This window comes from Ptychodera flava, chromosome 7 (genome assembly GCF_041260155.1).
Source record: "Ptychodera flava strain L36383 chromosome 7, AS_Pfla_20210202, whole genome shotgun sequence".
NCBI lineage: Eukaryota > Metazoa > Hemichordata > Enteropneusta > Ptychoderidae > Ptychodera > Ptychodera flava.
Window position 1 is genome coordinate 5,435,983 of NC_091934.1, and position 23,160 is coordinate 5,459,142.

Genomic DNA, 23,160 nt, shown 5'->3' on the forward strand with positions numbered 1-23,160 from the left:
AAGTTGGCATTGTATAGGCAAAAGCAAACTCGCCTGTTGATTGTTCTGCATGTCAAACAACAGATGTTGACAAGCATATACTTAATAAGTACAACAACAAGCATGCAAGATCATCACCCTTTCTTGAGGCAGTAAATGAAATCAACAATATCAAGGAAGGCATGAATAAGGCAACTATTGGAAAAAGCTCAAATACTGATGGGATCAAAGTAAAATACACACAGAGAGATAAGTCTAAGCAAGCTGATGATCTTTATTCAAGGTGCAATGATTTCTTTCTGAAGACACACAACACAGAATTTGCAGATGAACTTACAAATCTCCGAAAATTACACCTACATAAAATAACACCAACTCAGGCAAAACAACAAAGGAGATCAAATTTAAGGAATGTAAAAAGAAGATTCAAGAAATATATGCTGAGGGCTTTCGTGATTTGTATGCGGTATTGGGTACTGGTACATCGTTTGCCTGCTATGAAAGGGCACGATTAGTTCAGGAATTCGAATCTCGTAATTCAGCAGAAGAGCGGGTAAACCGTAGACTTGAACTTGAACAGATGGGTAAAAGATCCTGTCACAATCACGTGGGACATCATTCATCAAGAACCTGGAATAAAGAAGAATTCATAAATGAAATATCCCAGTACAAGGAAGGTCAAAGTGTAAATTGGAGTGAGCTAGGAAGAAAATATCAAATCCCCTCAGTTCTGATCATGGTGTTATCGCAGCAAATGCTGGTTAGATAATTAAAGACTATGCAAGAAATCAAGGTATAGATGTTGACAAATTTAATGTGAACAAGAAAGTGCAGGGAAGAGATTATGATAGAAAGGTGAGACGTAAATGTAAACGAGGTCCAGGAGGCGAAATTACTTTACCCCAGCACCAGTCCGCCAAGAAACTGCAAAGCATTCTCAAACAAAAAATATTGAGTGGTGAAATCGACATTGGAGATCTTATTGCACCAAGGGTATTCTCTGTACAGAAGCTTGAAAACAATGAATTGAAGAAAGAAAGCTATTCTGTGTATGGAAGAAAAATATCTCTGTTGAAGATCAGACAGGAGGAACTGAGGCGACATGAAGAAGCAGGTGTGTTGAGAAGTAATAAAGCCAATTGCTTTGAAAACCTACAAGAAGAGGACCTTGCTGCTGTCCTGAAGAAAATCAATGAATATGATGGTGATATGTCAGTGGAAGCTATGAGAGAAAAGGTGAAAACATTTGCAACAACCAGACACTTCAAAGTGTGGCATGACCACAGCAGTGTAGCAAATCACTCACATGTAGTTTTCATGGTGAGTTGGATGTATGATCCCGCAGTGTTTTTCACCAGACAAGAATATGCAGAATTGTATGGCACCCAATTGGACATTCAGAGTCTAGTTGAAAAGCCTCGTTTGTACATAATGGGTAGATCTAATTGTTCTGAAGTTGACCAGTTGTCCTATATTGATACAAGGGTTGCTGATTTGATAGAGGCAAAAAACCCTGTCACATCACTGGAAAATGTTCAGTATGAAGACATCCACAGGTTCTTCCATGGTGATGGACCATCTCAAGAATTTGAAGAGGGTCAACAGGTCGGTGGGCATTTCCAATGCTTGTGTGGTGCAGATGCAAGACGACATGACGACTTGAGCTACTGCTACAAGATAAAGCCACTGTCGTATGATGACAAACGTGCTTTAGTAACTAAAAATAGTGTGATGTGGAGAAGAAACAGATCAAAACTACATCCATTTGCAAATCTGTCTGTGAAGGAGCTCAGAGAAGAACTGGAAGAGAGAGACGAAGATACTGATGGGTTATTGAAACCAGCTCTACAAGAAAAGTTAAATGAAATTCTACATGGAGTCAGAAGAGTGCCTTCATTATTACAAGAAGATCCTGAGGCCAAACTAAATGAAATCAATTGTGAGAAGTATGAAGTACTGCGTTGTGAGCCACTCCATGACCTCAAGGGCCACATTACAAATCTAGTTGAGGAGCTACCTTCACATGTTGAAAATAAACAGGACATGAAAGAGTTTATCAAACATGCCTGCAACAACAAAGATGAATTCCGTGGATCTGACGCAAGGAAAGCTATCATACTTCTGTCCAAATATATTGAAGGGCAGATTGCCCGGGGTAAAATGAGCAAAGATCAAGGCCAAGTCATTGATACACTGGTGGAAATATGTGAAATTGCTTACCAACGTGACGAATACAGAAATCCACGCCAGGTATTGAGATGCTACAATCTTGCATTTCCTCATGGCTACCTGTGTAAAAAGGTGATTGGCAGTCCCAAAACTATGACAACCAGGCGGTTCTATGGCAGATATTTTCATAATCTTACTGTGCATCTACCCGAACAACTGAGAATTGTCTGCCTGCGATCAACAAATACTGAAAATCAGGAACGTGTTTTCAATCGCATCAAAAGAATCACAAAAAACACTTCATCCAAACGTCCGGGTGGTATTATTGGTAATGCAATAGTACGACTTCATGCAGAAGATGAAGTAAATGCCGAGGGTGATTCACTTGAAGAACAAGAAGGTGAAATCAAGAAGCTTGCCATACAACTTCCCCAAAATGCTAACACAGTTCTGGGAAAGGAACTGCTACAAAGAAGGCCAAGACTTGTTCAAAGTCACATAGAGAGGATAGCAGACTACCTGGCCAAGGTGTATAGTGGAAGGTGACTGAAAGTCGAATGGAGTTTCATAATAGTGATGCTGAACCACAATTCCGTGCGGTAGGTAAAAATGATTGATTTTGTAGGAAAATTGTAGTCGTGCATGTTACGATATTGTAAATAATTGACTGACATTTCTTGTTTCACAGTGGTAATAAAACACTCTGTGTTCAAAATCCTTACACAACCAGTATGAGTAATTTGTTACTATTTACAGATCAGAATTTACCAGTCAATAATAATATTGCATGTTGCTTTTGTTTTGGAGGCTAATATTCAGTGTAGAGTGATAAATGAAAGTATTGTGTTAAGAAGAGACAAAATAATTAAATATTACAACATATTACATGTATAGCTCTTATCCCTCTTAAGTTTCACACTTACTGTTTAAATATTTTCAGGAAGGACCAGCACTGCATCACTTCCGTTCCACAACACAGTACAAGGTGAGCCAGTATGTTGCTGATTGCTGGACAAGTGTATTGAGAAGATGCAAGATACTTCTTCACAGTTCACATTACCATTGAAGCAAGTCCGGCTGTACAATGAGAATGGAGACAGCAGTGGTGTAATTAATATGATGGACAATTCTGCCAACAGCAATGGTAAGACAAATCAATTTACTGCAATATCAGCTTGAATGCAGTCCCTCTTAGGGATTGTGAAGTTATTAAACATGAAGACATGTCATAAGAATTGTATGTGTGTGTTCTGCTGTAATTATACTATTATCTCTTGCAGCTGAAAAATTATATCGTGGTTTATATTAACATGCAGATATTACACAGTAATTTGTTGGTTTTTGTCATTTACAGGCAATTATGATGACAGTACCGAAGACGTACCAGACCCTGTACAACCTGAAATTAACACTGGTTTTCACAATGAGGAAAGTTGCAGTGGTCCAGATGAAGATGTATTTCTCGAAGTTGAACAAGAGGATTACATAGCACAAGATACACCTACCTGTAGTGGCAATGGTGATGGCATGCAATGCCAAGATGACTTTTGCTTCGTCAAGTGATATTTCAGGAGCTGTGAATGAAGTTGAAGATTCTGAAAATATCAACAACGTAAACATCAGAACAAGGACACAAACAGAAATGACTGCCAGAAACAATAATGACACTTGTGATGACAGAAGTACAAATAACACTGTAACAGCAGTTGCAAATTCCACAAATAAATCAAAGGAATCAGACACTATGAAATATGTTGAGTTCATTCTTGGTAAAACACTTGAAGTCAGAGAATTCGGTAAATACAGGCGACAGCTCAAAAATAATCCACAAAGCAGGGAAATAAAAAATTCATATGAGGATTCAAAAGCCACAGTAGCATCAAAAATATTGAAAGCACACAATACAGCAAAGCATACAATCAAAGAGTGGGAGAAACAGTTCTGTGTGTCTCATTGTGGTGATCTTCCTTCCCTAGATGACTATAAAAATAATTCAAAGATACACAGAGTCTACAAACAGAAACTAATAGCAGCAAAATTTCTGCAACACTGGGGTGTTGACTTTGAATAACATAATGTAATTAGATCAAGGCATTGGAAGAGACTTACCATGAGTTCATCTGAATTAATCATGTGACAGTGCTCTTCACATTCTCACGCCTTTCCTTCCAGTCACTGACTTCCATAAGTATATTCTGTAGAAAGTTATTAACTTTACGCTCTTTTATTGTATTCAGGAAACTTGTGTCTCTATCATTAAATATTTGAATATTATGTACATACTTGATTACTGATAGAATTTAACAATGAAATATGATACCAATCAAATAGTAAAGTTTGCCTTATGCAAGGGTGATAAAATATGGTCAAACATCATAACGTTATCTTGTTTGAACTTACACAGCATTGTATATATAATTTCTGTGAAATTTTGGAATATAATGACGATGTTGATCTACATGCAGATCACTTTAAATTTTGTGGATGAAATAGTCCTTGATAAAGCTTATAGTGAACTGATCACTTTACGCTGAGACAATCACGTGATTTTGTAAGGTCACACAATCAATGAACTAAGTGACCCGTACCTTGATGTACTTGTCATGTAAATAAAACGTTTATTCAGTCACAGCCAATGGAGTTTTGTTCACCTCCCTCCTTCCTGCCGCCATTATTTCACAAGCCTAAGCTATACATTTTAGAAAATATGCTTCGATTTTCTCTCCGTTCAACATCGTAGTTCATAGTTATGAACACGGCAGAGTTTGGCCTCAAAGTTGAAAGGCAGCTAGCCCAAACCACTGGCCACGTACTGTTTACGCAGACTGACCTCACAATTAGTCTGTCTGGGCCGCGTTGTTCAGCTACACATGGCTCATCGAAGCATTTCACGTTTGTTACTCGCCTTGTCGGCCCATATGATATAACTTTTCAGACAAACAATCGTCGTTGCATTAATTCCGCTTTATTTGCAAGCGATGTCAATGTGTTCCTGAAGTTTTTGGTCCATGTTCTGCGAGGCGTTCGCCCTGTATATATACAACGAAGCCAGCTCGACGAGTACGCGTCCACACGAAGGCCCACGCATGCGCAGTGTTATTTTGTTGATATTCATAAGCCCTAATGCATATTCATGAGAACGTTTCTCGCCCATGCCTTAACCTACTTGCGCACAGTTCTTATTACCCCATTTACCTGATTCATAGAAACATGCATTGTTAACAAATCCATGATGACTTCACGAATTTCATTTGTGTATCTACCCTCCTCAAATGTTACAATCTCATCATTATTACTCAAAGCTAGCTCCACTTCTAGATGATTCTTTTCTTTCTGTAGATCTTTAATTTCTAATTCTCATCATGTGCAATGTTTTCTTCTTTTTCTGCTACTAGTTCATTTGCTTGCTTTCTCATGCAGTCTCTGTACCACACTTTCTTTCTTAGGGCCTCCTTTTCTGTCTGTAATATTTCAATTTTATCCTGAGCTTCATTTAAAGCAGCAATTTTATCATCTTGTTCTTTCTTGCATTTAAACGCATCTGCTTCTTTATTCCTATTATTGGCTGTAAGTTCTTGCTTGAATTTCATCTACTTCCTTTGACTTATATTTGTATTTTAATATAACTGATTCTTGCTCCAGTTTTAACAGCTCTATGTCTCTTATTTCAGGATCTAAGTTGGCCAGAACTTGATTATATTCACCCATTGTTTGCACAAAATCATTAAAAAGAAACCGAAATGGAGCTAATTTTCAATTTTCAGATTGTTTTATCATCTTGATTATTAACTTTTAGGCCTATTTCTAAATTTAAAATCTTTGGGCCGAGATTGAAATATAGGAAACAGGTGTATACTGCTGTGAGGATGGCACTTTACGGCCATTCAAATTTCCCTCTGACAGACTCTCTTTCCCATAATGCGCACTGTACCAAAAAGTAGATTTGACCGGATAGGCAAAGCACCCGATAAAGGTTGTCAAATTCCAATCTTTGACTGTATAATGCTTCCTACTGCTTTCTTCACAGTTGCACCTTATTAGCACCTTTGACATGCACGGCGCAGAAGACAAATTCCAACTTTTGACGGTATTGGTAAAGTTTTGGTAAATGTGAATATACATGTTCCAGTTTTGCAGCTGTTACTACTGTTAGTATGGGAATATACTTAGTATGCTATACCAACATGGAAAAAGGGGTGAAATCCTGGCTTAAAACTAGCGGTATAAAGATGGACAAAGGTAGTCATACAACGATATAGTGTCACCTCATAAAATATTAGTCAAACTTGCACATATTACCCCACCTGTAAAGTAGTGAATTTCAACAACTAAACCTTGGGATACAAATTGTAGCAGTATGGTCGTGGAACCCTAAAATTTACACCTGGACAAACTATAACAAGAGTCATGAATGCAACACCGTCCATAAAACAAATGATATCATCCAATACACATGGGGATACAAAGTGCGGTAAAGGTGATCATACAAGATTAGATGACACCCAGGCAAAGCTTGGTGAGAGTTTCTAATATGTTCCCCTCTAAATTACTAATTTTGATCACATAAACTAAGCTAAGGTAGTTGAGCAAAGGTGGCGATAGTACACTGATTTTACAGCCTAGACATATGTTGTAGAAACTTGTACAATTATTACCACCACAAAAGTACCAACTTTCATCAAATTAACACATTGGTTCAAAGGTGAATAAAGGTGGCCCTACTACGGATGAGATTAAGCCTTGGCAAATGATGTTGTAAGTTGTAGATATATCAGGACTGAAAGAGCACCAACTTTCATCAAATTAACACAGGGGTTCAAAGGTGAGTAAAGGTGGCCCTACTACCGATGAGATTAAGCCTTGGCAAATGATGTTGTAAGTTGTAGATATATCAGGACTGAAAGAGCACCAACTTTCATCAAATTAACACAGGGGTTCAAAGGTGAGTAAAGGTGGCCCTACTACCGATGAGATTAAGCCTTGGCAAATGATGTTGTGAGTTGTAGATATATCAGGACTGAAAGAGCACCAACTTTCATCAAATTATCACAGGGGTTCAAAGGTGAATAAAGGAGGCCATACTATGGATGAGATTAAGCCTTGCAAATGATGTTGTGAGTTGTAGATATATCGGGACCGAAAGAGCACCAACTTTCATCAAATTAACACATTTGTTTAAAGTTGAGTAAAGGAGGCCATACTACGGATGAGATTAAGCCTTGGCAAATGATGTTGTGAGTTGTAGATATATCAGGACTGAAAGAGCACCAACTTTCATCAAATTAACACATTGGTTCAAAGGTGAATAAAGGTGGCCCTACTACGGATGAGATTTAGCCTTGGCAAATGATGTTGTGAGTTGTAGATATATCAGGACTGAAAGAGCACCAACTTTCATCAAATTAACACAGGGGTTCAAAGGTGAGTAAAGGTGGCCCTACTACCGATGAGATTTAGCCTTGGCAAATGATGTTGTGAGTTGTAGATATATCAGGACTGAAAGAGCACCAACTTTCATCAAATTAACACATTGGTTTAAAGTTGAGTAAAGGTGGCCCTACTACCGATGAGATTAAGCCTTGGCAAATGATGTTGTAAGTTGTAGATATATTAGGACTGAAAGAGCACCAACTTTCATCAAATTAACACAGGGGTTCAAAGGTGAATAAAGGAGGCCATACTACGGATGAGATTTAGCCTGGGCAAATGATGTTGAAAGTGACATATATATGCAATTATGTGAACACTAATAACTGATCAACGTTCATTAAATGAACTGAGGGGCACAAATGAGTATAAACCTCGAAATTAGCCAGGACAAAGCAATTATCAGTCACTGCATCATCATCGTCCAAAACGCACCAACTCTCATCTCACAGCCACGAATCAACCAGGATCATACAATACTCTTATATACAGCTGGGTACATACAAAAATCTGGTCAACGAGATGAAAATTTGGCACATCAACAAATTTATTAGAAGGCTGGCAATAAATAAATGTTCCATAATTGAATAATTTTAAAAGTAAGGAAATACTGAAAAGGAAATACTAAACCAGAAATACACAATTAAAAAAAGTCCATTCTTTAAATTGACAGATATTCATAAAAGTTTGAAACGGCAAAATTACGTTGATGTAGCCTCCTGTCTCACAGCCCACACAGGAGCATCTTCAGGGGCACTGCGGAGAGATGGTGCCCCATCTTGTCTCGTGTGAACAAATGCTCCACCCATTTTTTTCAATTTTTTGCAATGTTTTTTGTCCAAAATATCAAATACATCGTCGACTCTTTTCGCTCTCCAAGATAGAGGCCTTCTCCTTAACGCTTTGGCTCTTTTATTAGTTGCTATTTCAAAGTCATCATCAGACATATCAACCTCACCACTGGAATCGGTGTCTTCGCTTGATATATATTCTGTTGTCAGTATCCCTTTTATGAACTCTTTTTCTTTCTCCCCATCGACGTCATGATCGCCAGCATTTCCTTTCTTCTGGTTAATTTCTAGAAAAACAATAGAAGAAATTATTATTAGGTACAATGAAACAAAACACTACATAGGTTTTATTGCTCCACAGTTTGTTTTACTATTGCTCAGAGATGATTACCTGAATGAAACACGTGTATGTATATATCTCTGTTATTGCATCAAGGGAGTGACCCTTCCTTGTTTGTTAGTTATCGGTCTCAATAATATGAAAATTCTTAAATAGATTTTGTCTGAAACTCACCATCACTACCTTACACCTGTAGAAATATTAACTTACTACAGCAGAATTCATTTACTTGGACATCAAGACTTAGTTAAATTTCCAGATATAAAATTGTAAAGCTACCAGCCATCTTCAATTAACAATAAACATTCAATGCTGGTGATATTTTTTCTTTAAAAAAACTAGCCATCTCTTTTTAGTTAAAAGCCAATCATGGATAAGAAACCAAATCTTTTAATTGATTAAATTCTTTGGTTCTAACAGAAACAAAGTAAATTGTCTAATATCAATAAAAGCAAATGTAAGAGTCCTGCAAAAGTTTAGAACTTGTAGTGATAACAATGAAAAATATTTCAAAAAAAATTTAGAGACTGCTTTCATTCTATTCAAGGCCTCTATTTATGTAATGCCATTTCAAAAGACATGCCAAATTGTTGATTATCTGAGAAATAAGCATGAGTACTTCCAAACAGGAAAGTTTTGCTCAAGGAAATCATGACACGTAGGTTCTCTTATTTCTGCTTTGTGCCTTTCTGTAAGACATGTGCTTGAAAATTACCTAACCCAGATCTAAAAATGTAAAATTTTGCAGTTACCAAATATTAAACGTGAATCACTAAGAGATTACCTGCTGCTTTCTTTGCCTCCGGGCTTGCTTCTTTCTGAAATCTGCAGTCTTTCCATTTGTCTGTCTCTTGTTCTCTTTTCGTTTAGTCATAAAGTAAGTCTTCATAGCCACTGCAAAAAAAAGGAGAATATTAGGCCAAAAAAACCCTGATTGTTTCTGATTAGTGTGTGTCACTGGGATGTCCCCTTGTCAATCTTTTTTATCCAAATCTGTGTATAAACAGTATGTCAGTATGATGCCAGCAAGATGATGATGTCACACCCCTGCTCAATTTCCTAGCGTGTTTCTGATCAAGTGCCGTTGAAGAGGAAATTTGTCAAAACGCATGATCAATAACTTTTTAACAAATGCAAAACTGAATGGAAAGTTGGCAAATGAAATTAAAAGAAAACAAAATTGCATCATCCGCATTTTTTGTTATCGAAAAGCCATTGCGAGATCTAAGCAACAGACCAGATATTTTTTTTATTTTTCTTTGGCCATAGACATCCCTGCATTTTCTAATGAAAGACTGAGAAATACTCACCATGTATAACTGCATCATCTTCTTTCAACTGATTTTTCACTGCATCTTTTATCTCTTTATTTATGATAACATTAAGTTGATGTCCAAATCTGGAAGAAGATAAATTAGAGAGATATCAGACTGGGACAATTTACAATTAGGTTAGTACAGCGTACCGTACACTGGCCAGAGTGTCTGTATAGACTCAACATTGATACCATTCTGAATAAAAAGTTGCCACATGTGTTGCAACAATTATCAGTTACATCATACAGCCCCTTTGTTCTAAGCTATTACATGTTAACTTCACTGAGAAGGCTGAAATTTTTTACATGCTTACTCTTGTCAAAGGCTATATGCCAGTACCAAATGTACCTATGTAAACACTATACAATGCATATGGTGATTGATGAAAGTTAAAATTGTTTTAAGCATAATGTACTGTGTAAAAGAGTAAAATGTTGCAGTTACGTTGATGCAACTATATTTGATTTTGTGCATGAAAATCATGTTTGTAAAAAAAGGCACACAGGTGAATTTCAGCTAAGTCCCTTCTTAAACATGAACATATTTTCTTAACACTTACGGTTTAGTCGTATCCCAGTTCTTCCCATCTTCTAAAAGACCATTGTAGATGGTATGAATGGTGCTCTGAAATGAAAATATTGTAAAATGATGTATGTGAAAGAGGTATACATATACACAGGCCCAGTCTTTGTATTATGACAGAAAATGTCATTGCTCAAAGCTATTTGCCCTATGACTTGTAGGAAGTATTCACCCTTGGGAGGCTGGCTGACTTACATGTAGAAAATCTCTGCTACAATAAGGCAGGTTTTCATATGTGCATGCAATGTGTTTATGAGGCTCTCATTGGCTGACTATGTTGATAAATAGATTAACACCTCTGAACCTTTCAATTGTAAATGAAACTAACCTCTCAGAGATGACAGATAAACTATTATTGTAATGCAAATATAATCTGTATGAATTTGGCAACCTTTAAAATGGTAATTAACCTTCATCCTGTGAGCCCCAGACAGTTGCAGCCCCTTACTTCCTCCATGGTTACAGCAAGATTTGAAACTAGTCAAATAACAGCATAGTCAAAAAGATTGTCTTTACATTGGTTGTGGCATTAAGACTGAAACTTCACCATTAGCATTTAGAGAACTACAGACCACAAAAACCCAGTAGCATCACGGGCAACCCTGACGTATTGAGTTTTTCTAAGTGTTTTCTCTATCAGCTCCTTTCCTTTTATTCATGTTCTGACTGATTGGAGTAAATAAAATGAATGATTATATAACCTGACCTAGCCTGTTGACTCTTTTTTGATACTACACCCTGTCACAAGGACGTTCATCTCTCATATACAAATATTGTACTTCATTAGCAAAATACAACTAATTATGCTAATCCATGGACTTAGCAGGGATTTTATGGGTTGGTCAACATTGCGAAAGACATAATAGAGATAAATGAAAAAGGTTACTTTTTATCATTTCATCAATTTTATTTACTCCGATCAGTCAGAGCATGAAGAAAAGGAGAGGAACTGATTGAGAAAGTGAGAACAACTCAATACGTCTGGGCCGCCAGTGGTAGCATGGCCCATTACATTAAAAGTTGACGAAAGATGATAATAGTTTTGACCTCTTGCATTTAAAATATAAATTATTGCTTTACAAAACTTAATCTTCAGCTACTTGTACTTGGCCCCTGAAATAGGCAAAGCTTTCCCTACATATCAGCTCATGTAAAACGAAACTGAGTCACACAGCCTTGGAAGGTCCACCCCTGCACACCTACCTTTACTTTTCGAGATGGTCTAATCTTCTTCCTGGCGCGACTCTCTTGTGCCAATCTCTCTTCCAAGATTTGCTGCTTCTTCAGCATCTCTTCTTGGTTTTTCAGCAAACGCTGAAATTCATCTCGTCTTACAGTAATTTCGTCGTCTCGTGCAGTGTCAGCGTCCTGATCGCTCATCAGGAGCTCTCGACGTGGATGAAGGAGAGCCGACGAAGCGGTGACTGGCTGTGACAGGCTAGTTGTAGGAGTTTCGGAGATTTCAGCAGACGCCATGACTTGTCGAGTGTAGAACAACGCACTAGCAGTGTTTGAGATAAATGTGTTTCAACTCAGCTGAGTTTAAAAGTCCCCGCGGATTGTGTCGCTTTATATAGCATTGAGCGTGTTGACTCATGGGTAATAGCCTCGTTCAATATAGTATACACAATTTTCAATATCCTGAGGTTATTGTACAATATAGATAATAAATATACAAAAATGCAGTTGAAATATACCTATATAAATATCAAAATTCATATTTAGATACCAAAATATTCAAATAAGGCATATTTCATAAGAGACAAATTTATATAATGTGATCGAGGACAATGTGAAAGCGAGGCTGCTCAGTCTGCACAACATAATCAACATCCGGTTTTGAGGTCTCTCCGCTGTTCGCTGTCAACTTCGAACGATTCAAATCACTATCTTCAAGCTTCGATGGTCTCGGTAAGGCATTTGATAGTACGGCACAACAAAATTGCAGTCGACGTCCATAAACTTCTAGGTAAGTTATACACTTGCTTATTCAGCAATATTATTCTGTACTATGTCGATTATTCTGTACTATGTCGATCAGCCTACGTACATCGGCGAGCCTGTCTGTATAGTGTTTGCATTTTCTAGTCGAAATTCTGAAAAATGATACATCATGTCTACAAGACTTCGACCTACAATCACGTCTCTTGTGGTTAGGTGCACGGCGGACGGCCCCTCTTTCAAAGTCGGCATGTAATATACAGTGACTGTGCTTGCCTTGTCCTCGCTACATACACTCCAATATACTATAGTTTGCCGATTCAGTTCGGTTGGAAGTATGCAGTGCAGCGAACGCTGCTATGTGTCCTGGTTTTATACTAATGTATAACACCGGGAACACGCGGCATTGTACCAGGGATTGTATGCAAGGCTAGGGTGTTATACTTTTCCTGCTTTGCCCAATTATCCCTTGTCAAGTCACAGCACTGGGAGCTAATCAGCTCGACCCCTACCCGTTTAGACCACAGTATTTTACACCTACACCTAGTCCTCTTGTCGCTACTAAATTGTGGTCACCTCAACTCTGGTACCGTAGTAAGTTCGACTTGGTCACATTTTTTCTGGATCAATGTCAACATTTTAACTGAACATAGCATGCAACTTGCCTTTTGGGGTCCGCCTTTTGTTGACGGTGTTTCTGTGAGAAAATTTGCTTGCTTCAAACAATAATATTATATGCAGGGACCATGGCATGGCGCCATTGCGTCGTTTAAGGTGACGATTGGTAGTGTACATTATGCACATGGAGATTTTCGGACATGGTGCATTACCAGCTTCTATTTATTAAAAGCCCTTCAAAGTGTAATGAGCATCGAAAAAAATGATGACATACTTTCGAGATAATGATAGATTTTTTCTCCTGAACATCAAAAGAAAAGTTTGATTGGAGTCGAGGTGACCATGACTGATGGGGTTGAAACGTTCAGGGTGGAGGTGAAGACGCCGGCGCTCGTTTTGTTGATTGTTTGTTCGATCAGTCGATCATGTACTCAATGCTATGCACTCTCACATACTATGCAGAGCTTCGAATGCCAAATTTATTGATTGGGCTGACTACCCAAACAGCGAACGCCTATTGTCAGATCCTTTTTTCAGAGAACTCCTTGGTCATACTGCAAAGCACACATTTTTTTACAATCTGACGCTTTATGACTATTACACTGATATGCAGATCAAAATGGACAGTGAAATTGATCTGAATGTTGCCACACTTGTGTAATTGGTTTGTAAAGTTGTTCAAAAACTTATGTACCGCTGCTCTGAGTTACATTGTATCACAGCCGAGTCAGAGTCTAGTTGTCATTAGACTCTTGTTGCCTTTGCAGTGTATGAAGTTCTTTGTCAAAAAAATCATGATCTACAGGAAAAGAAGGGTACATATGCTAGAAGCAGTACGCGAGAAAGTTGTCGAAATGTATGGGGATAGAAAGTCAGGAAATCTTTACCCTACACACAGACACTAATCAGTTCCTACTTTATTGCTTTATCATAACAATACAGCGGGAAGCCCACTATGAAACAAACACGATCATCTGTCTGTTGTTTTCTGCAACTCAATGAAAATTACCAACCCTGTAGTAAATTTTAAAACTTTACAAACCAATTACACAAGTGTGATAACATTTAGACCAATGTCACTGTGCTCTTATCTGCATACGACAGTAATCCCTTTGTTTGTCATTTCATTTTCCTGGTTCTAATTTAATGATCTGTTTCCCACCAAGCTCTGAATCATTGGCCATATTGTGAACAAGAGTATCTACAGTTCCTTGTATTTATATTGCCTATATTCTCTCTCGTTTCCCAACAGGCTACATCACCTACCTGAAAAGTTGACTCCCTCAACATTGTACAGTTGACGGTCCCTCCACAAAACCGTGTACAGTTTAACATGTGCACAACTGCAACTCTTGTTCACCTGGTAAGTTGCTTATTTTGAGTATGTAGCATTTACTCAGGACTTTGTCGCAAGGTAATTGTCCAGGGTTGTGTTGAATGTTAATGTTGTTGGTTGTTGTTGCATGGACGTTGGCAACAAAAGCTATTTTTGGATTGTTTATGTCACATTATCTAACTCTGACAACTTGTCCTTGTCCAGGCTCCAAGCACAGGACTTGGACAAGGTACTTGTCTGGTATTGTGTCATATTGTTGGGGTTCTTTGTTTTGCATGGATGTTGGCAACAAAGGCTATTTTTGGATTGTTTATGTAAATCCGACAACTTGTCCTTGTCCTTGTCCAGGCTCCAAGCACAGAACTTTACTCCAAGGTACTTGTCTGGCATTGTTTTGATGGTTGATGTTCTTTGTTTTGCATGGATGTTGGCAACAAAGGCTATTTTTGGATTGTTTATGTCACATTATCAAACTCTGACAACTTGTCCTTGTCCAGGCTCCAAGCACAGGACTTTGCTCCAAGGTAATTGTCTGGGGAAGTGTTAGATATTGATGTTGACAATTTTGCATGGCTGTTTGCAAAGGCTGTTTTCGGATTGTTTACATCACATTAAATAAGCTTTACCATGGATGTAACCATGGTTTTACTGAAGCTGTTTACAACCAGTAGGAGTTTTTATCTGTTTGCATATAGCTTCAGAGAGCAAATTGTGAATTATTTTACAAATTAGTGTGTGGCACTGGCTGACAATACATTTGCTTTACACCCAACATTCATAACTTACAATAAATATTGCCCAACAGTTCTATCTGTTTGTGAGATGTGAAATATAAACGTTATAGTTGCAAGCTCGAAGTCAAGGAAATATGACTGTTATCAGACAGATATGTAAAGATAGATAAACCAACCAATATGTATTCAAGAAATTTCATGTGTGGTTGGTATATGCAAAGGTCAGAAATTCTGCAAATCTTTCGCTGAATTCAGGTAAAAACTGGTTATGTAGTCATGTCATGGGATAATACCTCAATAGTCAAAAATAAAACCTATAGAAGCATATTCCCTGTTTCAATTATACCAAATCTTCCACTTTAAATTGTACTTAAACTCAACATCTTAAGCACTAGAGCCAGGACGTTTGCAATAAAAAATATATCTGAGACTTGCAGTCCCGATACAAAACATGCAACTGATCCCAGGAAACAAAATTATGTGATCTGAGACTGATCCAATAATGGAAAAATATTGATTGTCCCAGATTACAATAAAAAGAAACATTCCAGGACCAGCCCTACAGTAGAATGCTAAACCACATATTCAGGGATAGTTACTTGATTGGGACTGTAAGCTGGGGTACTGAAGTTGACAAATAATGCAAGGTGTGTTTTTTGTTAGATGTGCATACCTCCCAGGGTTGATTGTCTTAGAAACTAAGCTGCATTATTTTGCCACACTGTCATTTTGACACCTTTTAGACCCTTCTTGACAACATGACAGCAAAATGACCCTAGTTGCGTCAGTGGTGACATGAAGTTTTCCACAAACCCAAATATTAGTCAGATACATGTTTTGAATGTGAATGGTTATTGTTTCATTAGGTTATGGAATTACATGGTTTGAAGTGATTGTCAACAAGGAATTAATTCATCACTATCCATGTCTTTATTTAACACCCCACTACTAGCTGTAACTCTTGAAATTTGTTGACCTCAAAATATCTCCCTATTCTCTCCTGATTTTCTCCAAATTCAACCCTCTGCAGGGATATAGACTTTTACTGCAATAGGAAATCATTCCTTTGTGTAACATTTGGCAAGTAAATTCAAACCTTAATGGTCACTTGGATTTACCACCATTTTAAAAGATTGGCAATATTACAAAGGAAACATAACATACAATGTCACAGTTGAAAACATTCACCCCTATTCATTACACTGGACTACTCTGTGCAGTGAATGTGAAGATTTCAGTGCAGATGTGCATAGTATCCATAGTTTTAGCTTTTCCTCATGGGGCTGTGATTTAATGTTTTGGAAAACATTTACAGTAATCGCAGTGTAATCTTTATCTTGTTCAAAATTACATTTCAGTCCCGGCAGGTAGTTAATGATAAGTGTATACACACACCTAAATTAGTACATTCTCACAAACTTATTTGAGCTTGAAAGTGGAAACCATAAAAATAATAGATACAGTTAGTGGGGCTTTAATGTATCTACAACCAAGGCAGAGTAAAAATTTTATGTCATCATGTTACTGCTGCAGAACATAATGCATTTTCCTGAATATAAAGAATATTAAGGCAAAATAATGTCAACAGAGAGTGAAAGTGCAACAGGGTTCATCTTAATTAAAATTACAACAATCAATGACTATCTGTCACAACATTGAAAATTGTTGAAAAGCAAGTAAGTTTTTTTAATTCAAGAACAGTGGTGTGTTCCTTTCCTGCACTCAGAAAGACAAAAGCCTGCATGCATAGATTGATTGAGGCAGTGTGGTCTCATTTCAACTCAAGACTCATAGTTACATAGAGCTATGACAGACATACAGACTGAATATAGAGAACACTTAGACAGCAATTATATGTGCTACATATCTACTAGTTATCAATGACAGTTTTAAGAGCAGTCCTTGTTGTTGACTTCCTAATTACATATTCAAACCCTTTGTTTTAAAATGTTATTACCTCATTGATGTTTCCTCCAATAAATGATTTTGCTGTACATGCATTTCTATTGTTGTAGACATAATCACTGATAGTTTCCTTTTCCTGTTTATGTGTTTTCAGAAATAACACTAGGTCCAAATTAGGATTTCATTCATACTTCAAATGAATTGCAATTCTATTAAACATGGCAAGTTTTTTTGAATGTTATGATTGTTGCTTTTTAATGTAAATTTGTATGCCTCAAGTGATGAGTTGCTAGTCTTGTACAATTGGTATTATCTCCTTTTTTCATCAGTACACGGTCTCTTTATCACCATGATGAGTACAATAAGATATCCACACACACCATAGCATAGGTACTACTGCTAAGATAGTGAACATAACAGTTGGGCCACAGTAATCAATTTTTTTGTTTTGACACCCACTCAAATGTCTGAAAATATAAGCGGAAGGAGGTACAAAAACACACCCAAGGAAATTACAACACACAAGTTTTATGTTCTTGATTATTTCCATGTAACAACATAAGTGCCTATTCAAGAATCATATAAGAAACTTCATATGTTATACTGTAAGATGAGAAATTTCTTAAACAAAGAGTTGCAGGCAGAAAAGCTATGCGGTAAAATCCTATTCAAACACACAATTTTTTTCACAGGAACTTCAAAAAATCTATGCGCACACTGCATAACAAAGAATTAAATTACTTAAGACTAACTTGGGATCTATTAAACGTGGTGTATACCGTTAATTATTGCAGGTTAAAAAGGTAAAAACATTACAAAGTACTTGTAAGTAGGTTCTTTCTTATTGGTCCCATCCAAATGCACACATTGGACGTGTCTTTGAAACAAACTTGAGGGCAGCTGGGACCAGTCCTAGAGTGCTTTTGGGGCCAACTGGGAGTTGCAAATGCAAGATCAGAGTTTCAGCTACCCTAACAGACCTGTTACCTCATAAACTAATTAATAGCCAGAATGTTCTAATTGCTAAGATTTCTAAGTTCATGGCCAGTAAAAAGTGAAAATGTATGAATTTCCCCTCACTATTTGTGGTAATTTCTCTCATTGTTCAACTTAAAGCCCACTGCCATAAATGGCAGTATTTTTATGTATTGTGTGTTTAGTATGTTATGCACTGTGTAACTATCTGCTTCCTTTTTACAGTGACCAAATGGCTCCAAAAAGAAAAGTGTGCCCACACTGTGATGAGGAGGTGATCGTAAAAGTCTACAAGCAGCATCGCCGGCTGTATTTCAATGAATCTGCTGGTGTGTGGACCACGGTTGATGACATGGAACGAGAGGAAGATAAACGGCTGGCAGGTGATGACAGTTTAAACGTGTGGAGGAACATTGACAATGGAGTTGACAGCAGCTTTTTCGTTGAGTGTACTCAACTACACAGGGAAGAGAACTACATGGATAAAACAGTAGAGACTCAGGACATTGATCATTTCGTTGAAAATTTAGAGGAAGAGGACCGTGTATACTTCACTGATCCTCATGCAGAAGAGGAGAGAGATGTCACAAATGATCACTTTAATTTTGAAATTTGGGACACTGTAAATGAGAGAGAATTGAACGAAGATTTCAGTGAAGCATTTGACTCTTCAAATCTATTTGTTTCAGTTCAGGAGGAGGAATCAACGGACCCTCGGTTATTGACTCTAGCCAATTGGTTCTGTCTTTTTTTGTCCTATCTGTGGTATTTTCACAATTTGACAGATGCATGCATGCTGTTGGTAATTGGCTTTTTTAGAACATTGTTCCTCATTTTGGGAAAAGTATTCCCATGCATTGCTGCGTTTTCTGTTCTTTTACCTAGCAGTTTATATAAGCTGAAAAAATTAATGGTTTACATGAAGATAGATTTGTCAAGTATGTAGTTTGCCCAAAATGCAGTGCAGTATACAAATTTCATGACTGTTACAAGAAAGTGGGTGGCCAGAATATACCTGTAAAGTGCAAGTTTGTTGAGTTTCCAGCACACAGACAGAAAAGACACAGGCAACCATGTGGGGCGCCTTTACTTAAAGAAGTAGAGCTGCAGGGAGGCAAGAAGCGTTTGTACCCATTTAAAGTTTATTGTTACAGATCTGTTTTACAGTCCCTCTCTAGTCTTGTCAAACGTGATGGTTTTGTGCAAAAATGTGAGCTCTGGCGTGATAGGAAACAGTCCCCTGGTGTTCTGTCAGATATTTATGATGGAAGAATTTGGAAAGAATTTCAAAATATAAATGGAAAGTCATTCTTGAGTTCTCCAAAAAATTATGCCATGCAATTGAATTTGGATTGGTTTTGCCCATTTAAACACCTTCCATATAGTGTAGGAGCACTTTACTTAATTATTCTTAATTTGCCACGCACAGAGCGTTACAAGAAGGAAAATGTCATTCTTGTTGGCTTGTTACCAGGTCCAAGGGAGCCGTCATTAAATGTTAATTCATTGTTAACCCTCTGGTGGAAGAGATGCAATTATTGTGGGATGAAGGCTTATTATGTTCTGTTATAGAATCCGGCAAAAGCTTAGTCAGTAAATTTCATGCCGCCATAATAAGTGTTGTATCTGATGTACCAGCAACAAGAAAACTTTGTGGTTTTGTGGGGCATATGGCTAAAAAAGGGTGCTCCAAATGTGAGAAAGAATTCATCTCAGGCAAATTTGGTGAAAAAATTAACTATGGCGGTTTTGAGCCTGCACATGGGAGGCACAATGCTCAACATCGTAAACAAGCAGAAGAGACTGACCAACAAATGTCAAAAGCAGATAGGGATTCCTTAGTGTCAAAATATGGTGTACGGTACACATCATTAATGAGGCTCACATATTTTGACTGTGTGAGATTCCATGTAATTGACCCACTCCATAATTTATTCCTTGGAACAGGTAAACACATTATGAAGAATGTCTGGCTGGACAAAGATAAACCGAAAATTACTAAAAGTCAACTTGAAACAATCCAGCAAAAGATTGACGGTACCAAAGTGCATCTAACATGGGAAGAATGCCATTGAAAATAGCCACAAGTTTTAGCGGGTTCACCGCAGACCAATGGAAACATTGGATTACTCTTTTCTCAGTGTTTTCATTGAAAGGGATTTTGCCAAGGAAAGATATGGAAATGTGGCGTTTTTTTGTATTGGCTTGCCATTTTCTTTGCTCTCCTGTGATAACTTTAAGTAATATTGCTAGAGGTCATTCTTACATAATGCAATTTTGTCGTCAGTTTGAGCAAATTTATGGATCAGAAAAAGTAACACCAAATATGCACTACCACACCCATCTTGTAGACTGCATTTTAGACTATGGCCCAGTGTATGCCTTCTGGACCTTTCCATATGAAAGGTATAATGGAATACTGTCAGATTATTGTGCTAATCATCGATCAATAGAAATACAAATTATGCGGAGGTTTCTTAATGAACAGTTACTCTATAGTATGCCAAAACCAGTTGACTACCAGGATTTCTGTGAATTTTTCCCCCTAAACTGTCAAGAAAATGCCTCTGTACCATTACAGCAGCAAAGATGCAATGATGAGTCGATTGAGCTAGTAGGAACATTGTCATTTGGACCCGTTATGAATTTGTCACTTGTGTTGAAAACAGTACATTTATTTCACATGGTTGGGCCAATTTGTATGGACTTCCTAGAATCATCCTGGGTTAGTAATCTTACAGAGATGTACAGAATTTTTCTTGAAGAATCCATCCTCCATACTGTAACTGGTTATATTAAGAAATCTGTAGCAGTTAAAGTTGGTCAAGAAATATTAGGGTCTGAAGATTCTCGACATAAGAGGTCTTCTCTCATTTTGGCACGTTGGTGTACACTTGGTGGCAAAATTGATCCTAATAATGGCTTGCTCAGGCCAGGCATTGTTGAGTACTATTTTTCTCAGTATTTACTTATTAATGGTAAACAAGAGTTGTTTGTGTCTGCCAAGGTGCGTTGGTTTCAACAACATCAAAGTGTAAACTATTATGGTGAACCAGTAGAGGTTTGGTGTAAAGATGCATATGAAATGTCTGGTCCTGCATCCTTTATACCAGTCCAAAAAATTCAAGGTAAATTTATTGCAGCCTTTAATACAATTAATAGAGAGAAAATAATGTGTGTCATTCCTCATACAGGGAAATTATATTTGTGAAATGAAAACATGAGATGTGCTGCTTTTACTTTTTATTGAGATGATTTACCTTTACGTAAAAGGAGAAGCTGTTGAATTCAAGTATGTGACATATCATGAATGATTTATATTGTAAATAAATGTTACAAAGTTGTTATATTGCAATTATTTAGGTGTATGTGTTTTAATGATAGTCAACAAACACAATGTTTTGTACAATGTAGCTGTTACAGGTATCTGTAACGAGGGTTTTACTCCTGTTCATTTTCTCTCAGTGAGACTCGCATCCAACTTTTTGTTCTACTCCCTGATACATTCAGGTTGACTGTAGCATGTTATATTGTAATTTGGATCAGTTGACAGCTAGGCATTGAAGGAAGCAAAGATTGACAATTTATAAATTATGAAAAGGAAAACAATCCTCCCCTACTTCTAAACTGCTTTGCTAACCTAACTGAACCACTGTGTTTGAACAATCATGCTTCTGCAAATATAGAATGCAGAATTGCAGTTACACAGAAAAGAAACAAAGATGGGGGAGGGCAACTGACAATCAAATTGTACTTTGTTGCAGACTTTAATGAACTTGTCAAAAAATTTCAATATTTATGGTAACAAAGCAAACTCTCAACAAGCAGAATATATGGCATTTTACAGATTATTTTAAAGAGGAGAACATGAAACTGCCAGATATGCTGAACAAACATGAATAACAATGTTGAATGTGCCGTGTAAATAAGAACTGTCACAGTGGTGATCTTTGGCACTTCGGCCAAAGTGGACTGAATTCAGAAATAAAGAGTCTTTGTGAAACATACACTTCCATTTCACCATCACACATAAAAACTTGCTCAACATTTGAAATATCTGAATTTATCTGAACCAAAATCACCCAGAAGTGAATTGTGGGATATCCATTCTTGACTGGGTGTAGGTATATCTACTGATTATCTGGACTTACAATATTCATTTTTCTATTAAGAAAATTCTCCTTATCTTCAACCGTTTCACCACCATGGTTTGGCCCAAACCCATTGTTATCATGGTGAGTGTGGATCTCTTTACAGGGAATTTGGGTTGAAGAGGCTAAATTTGTCATTTGTCTCCTGATGCCTGGTGTATGCACCCGCCAAGCTTCAAGGTAGTACGCACATGGAAATTGAAAGACTTCCTCGTTTGCTTAAACGTTCCCCAACGAAATGTCTAACCATTTCCTTGACAAATCAAGAATAAAAATCAAGGGTCACCATGAAAATTTTGATGCCGAAAAAAAACAAAATTACCTAATATTTTCCGGCATTTTAAAATGAAACTGAGCTTGAGAATGAGTCACAGCCAGTGGTAGACAAGAACAGCAATACAAAATTGAGGGTAAGAGTATCTGTCCTTTAGATGCGTTCTACCTTAAAAGTACATGGTTAAGGTCGTGCCAGAATCTTAAACTGCAACATACTCGGACTGGTTAAACTGATAATGATTTGTCTCTTGTGGTTACATTGTTTATATTGTGAATATATAAAGATTATAAAAAACTGATTTGACTACTCCTTTAGCGTCATAAAAATAAAGAATGAATCCGATATAAATAAAAATATCCAGAACTCAGTACCGTCAAGTTAGAAGACTCACATAAAATGTCACCTGAGTTTTGTTTCGACCTGATGGTCGATAGAGAATGACGATTTCATCACTCTTACATCATCTACCTGTACTATTGATAATCAACAGGGCCACAAATTTAATTGCAGATGGATAGAGGTTTAAGAAAGCTCACTTATTTCCAGATAATAGTCTTTTCATGACAGCATTCCTAGTGTCAATGGTAGATGATTGCGAAATCACCGATAATCATATTGG

At 37.3% G+C, this 23,160-nt stretch overlaps 1 protein-coding gene and 2 long non-coding RNA genes across 5 annotated transcripts; 1 reads left to right on the plus strand and 2 right to left on the minus strand.

Moving 5' to 3' along the window:
* Positions 1 to 233: 233 nt before the first annotated feature.
* LOC139136632 (uncharacterized) lies at positions 234 to 5,225 on the minus strand. 3 transcript variants are annotated; one of them, XR_011553207.1, is made up of 6 exons: positions 4,979 to 5,225; positions 4,258 to 4,343; positions 3,654 to 3,743; positions 3,072 to 3,225; positions 2,200 to 2,268; positions 234 to 609 (listed from the first exon to the last, which is right to left on the minus strand). It is a non-coding gene; the product is annotated as an uncharacterized lncRNA (long non-coding RNA). The 3 variants fall into 3 exon arrangements; XR_011553206.1 differs by lacking the exon at positions 2,200 to 2,268; XR_011553208.1 differs by lacking the exon at positions 2,200 to 2,268 and having other exon boundaries at positions 4,737 to 5,225.
* Positions 5,226 to 8,104: 2,879 nt separating this feature from the next.
* LOC139136633 (uncharacterized) lies at positions 8,105 to 12,162 on the minus strand. Its single transcript, XM_070704407.1, has 5 exons — positions 11,808 to 12,162; positions 10,582 to 10,646; positions 10,017 to 10,105; positions 9,491 to 9,600; positions 8,105 to 8,653 (listed from the first exon to the last, which is right to left on the minus strand). Exons 1-5 carry the CDS (start codon positions 12,078 to 12,080, stop codon positions 8,585 to 8,587), a joined length of 606 nt encoding a protein of 201 aa, XP_070560508.1. The 5' UTR covers positions 12,081 to 12,162; the 3' UTR covers positions 8,105 to 8,584.
* A 57-nt stretch (positions 12,163 to 12,219) lies between these two features.
* Positions 12,220 to 21,468, plus strand: LOC139136634 (uncharacterized). The gene is made up of 3 exons (XR_011553209.1): positions 12,220 to 12,573; positions 14,416 to 14,526; positions 18,339 to 21,468. It is a non-coding gene; the product is annotated as an uncharacterized lncRNA (long non-coding RNA).
* Positions 21,469 to 23,160: the final 1,692 nt, after the last annotated feature.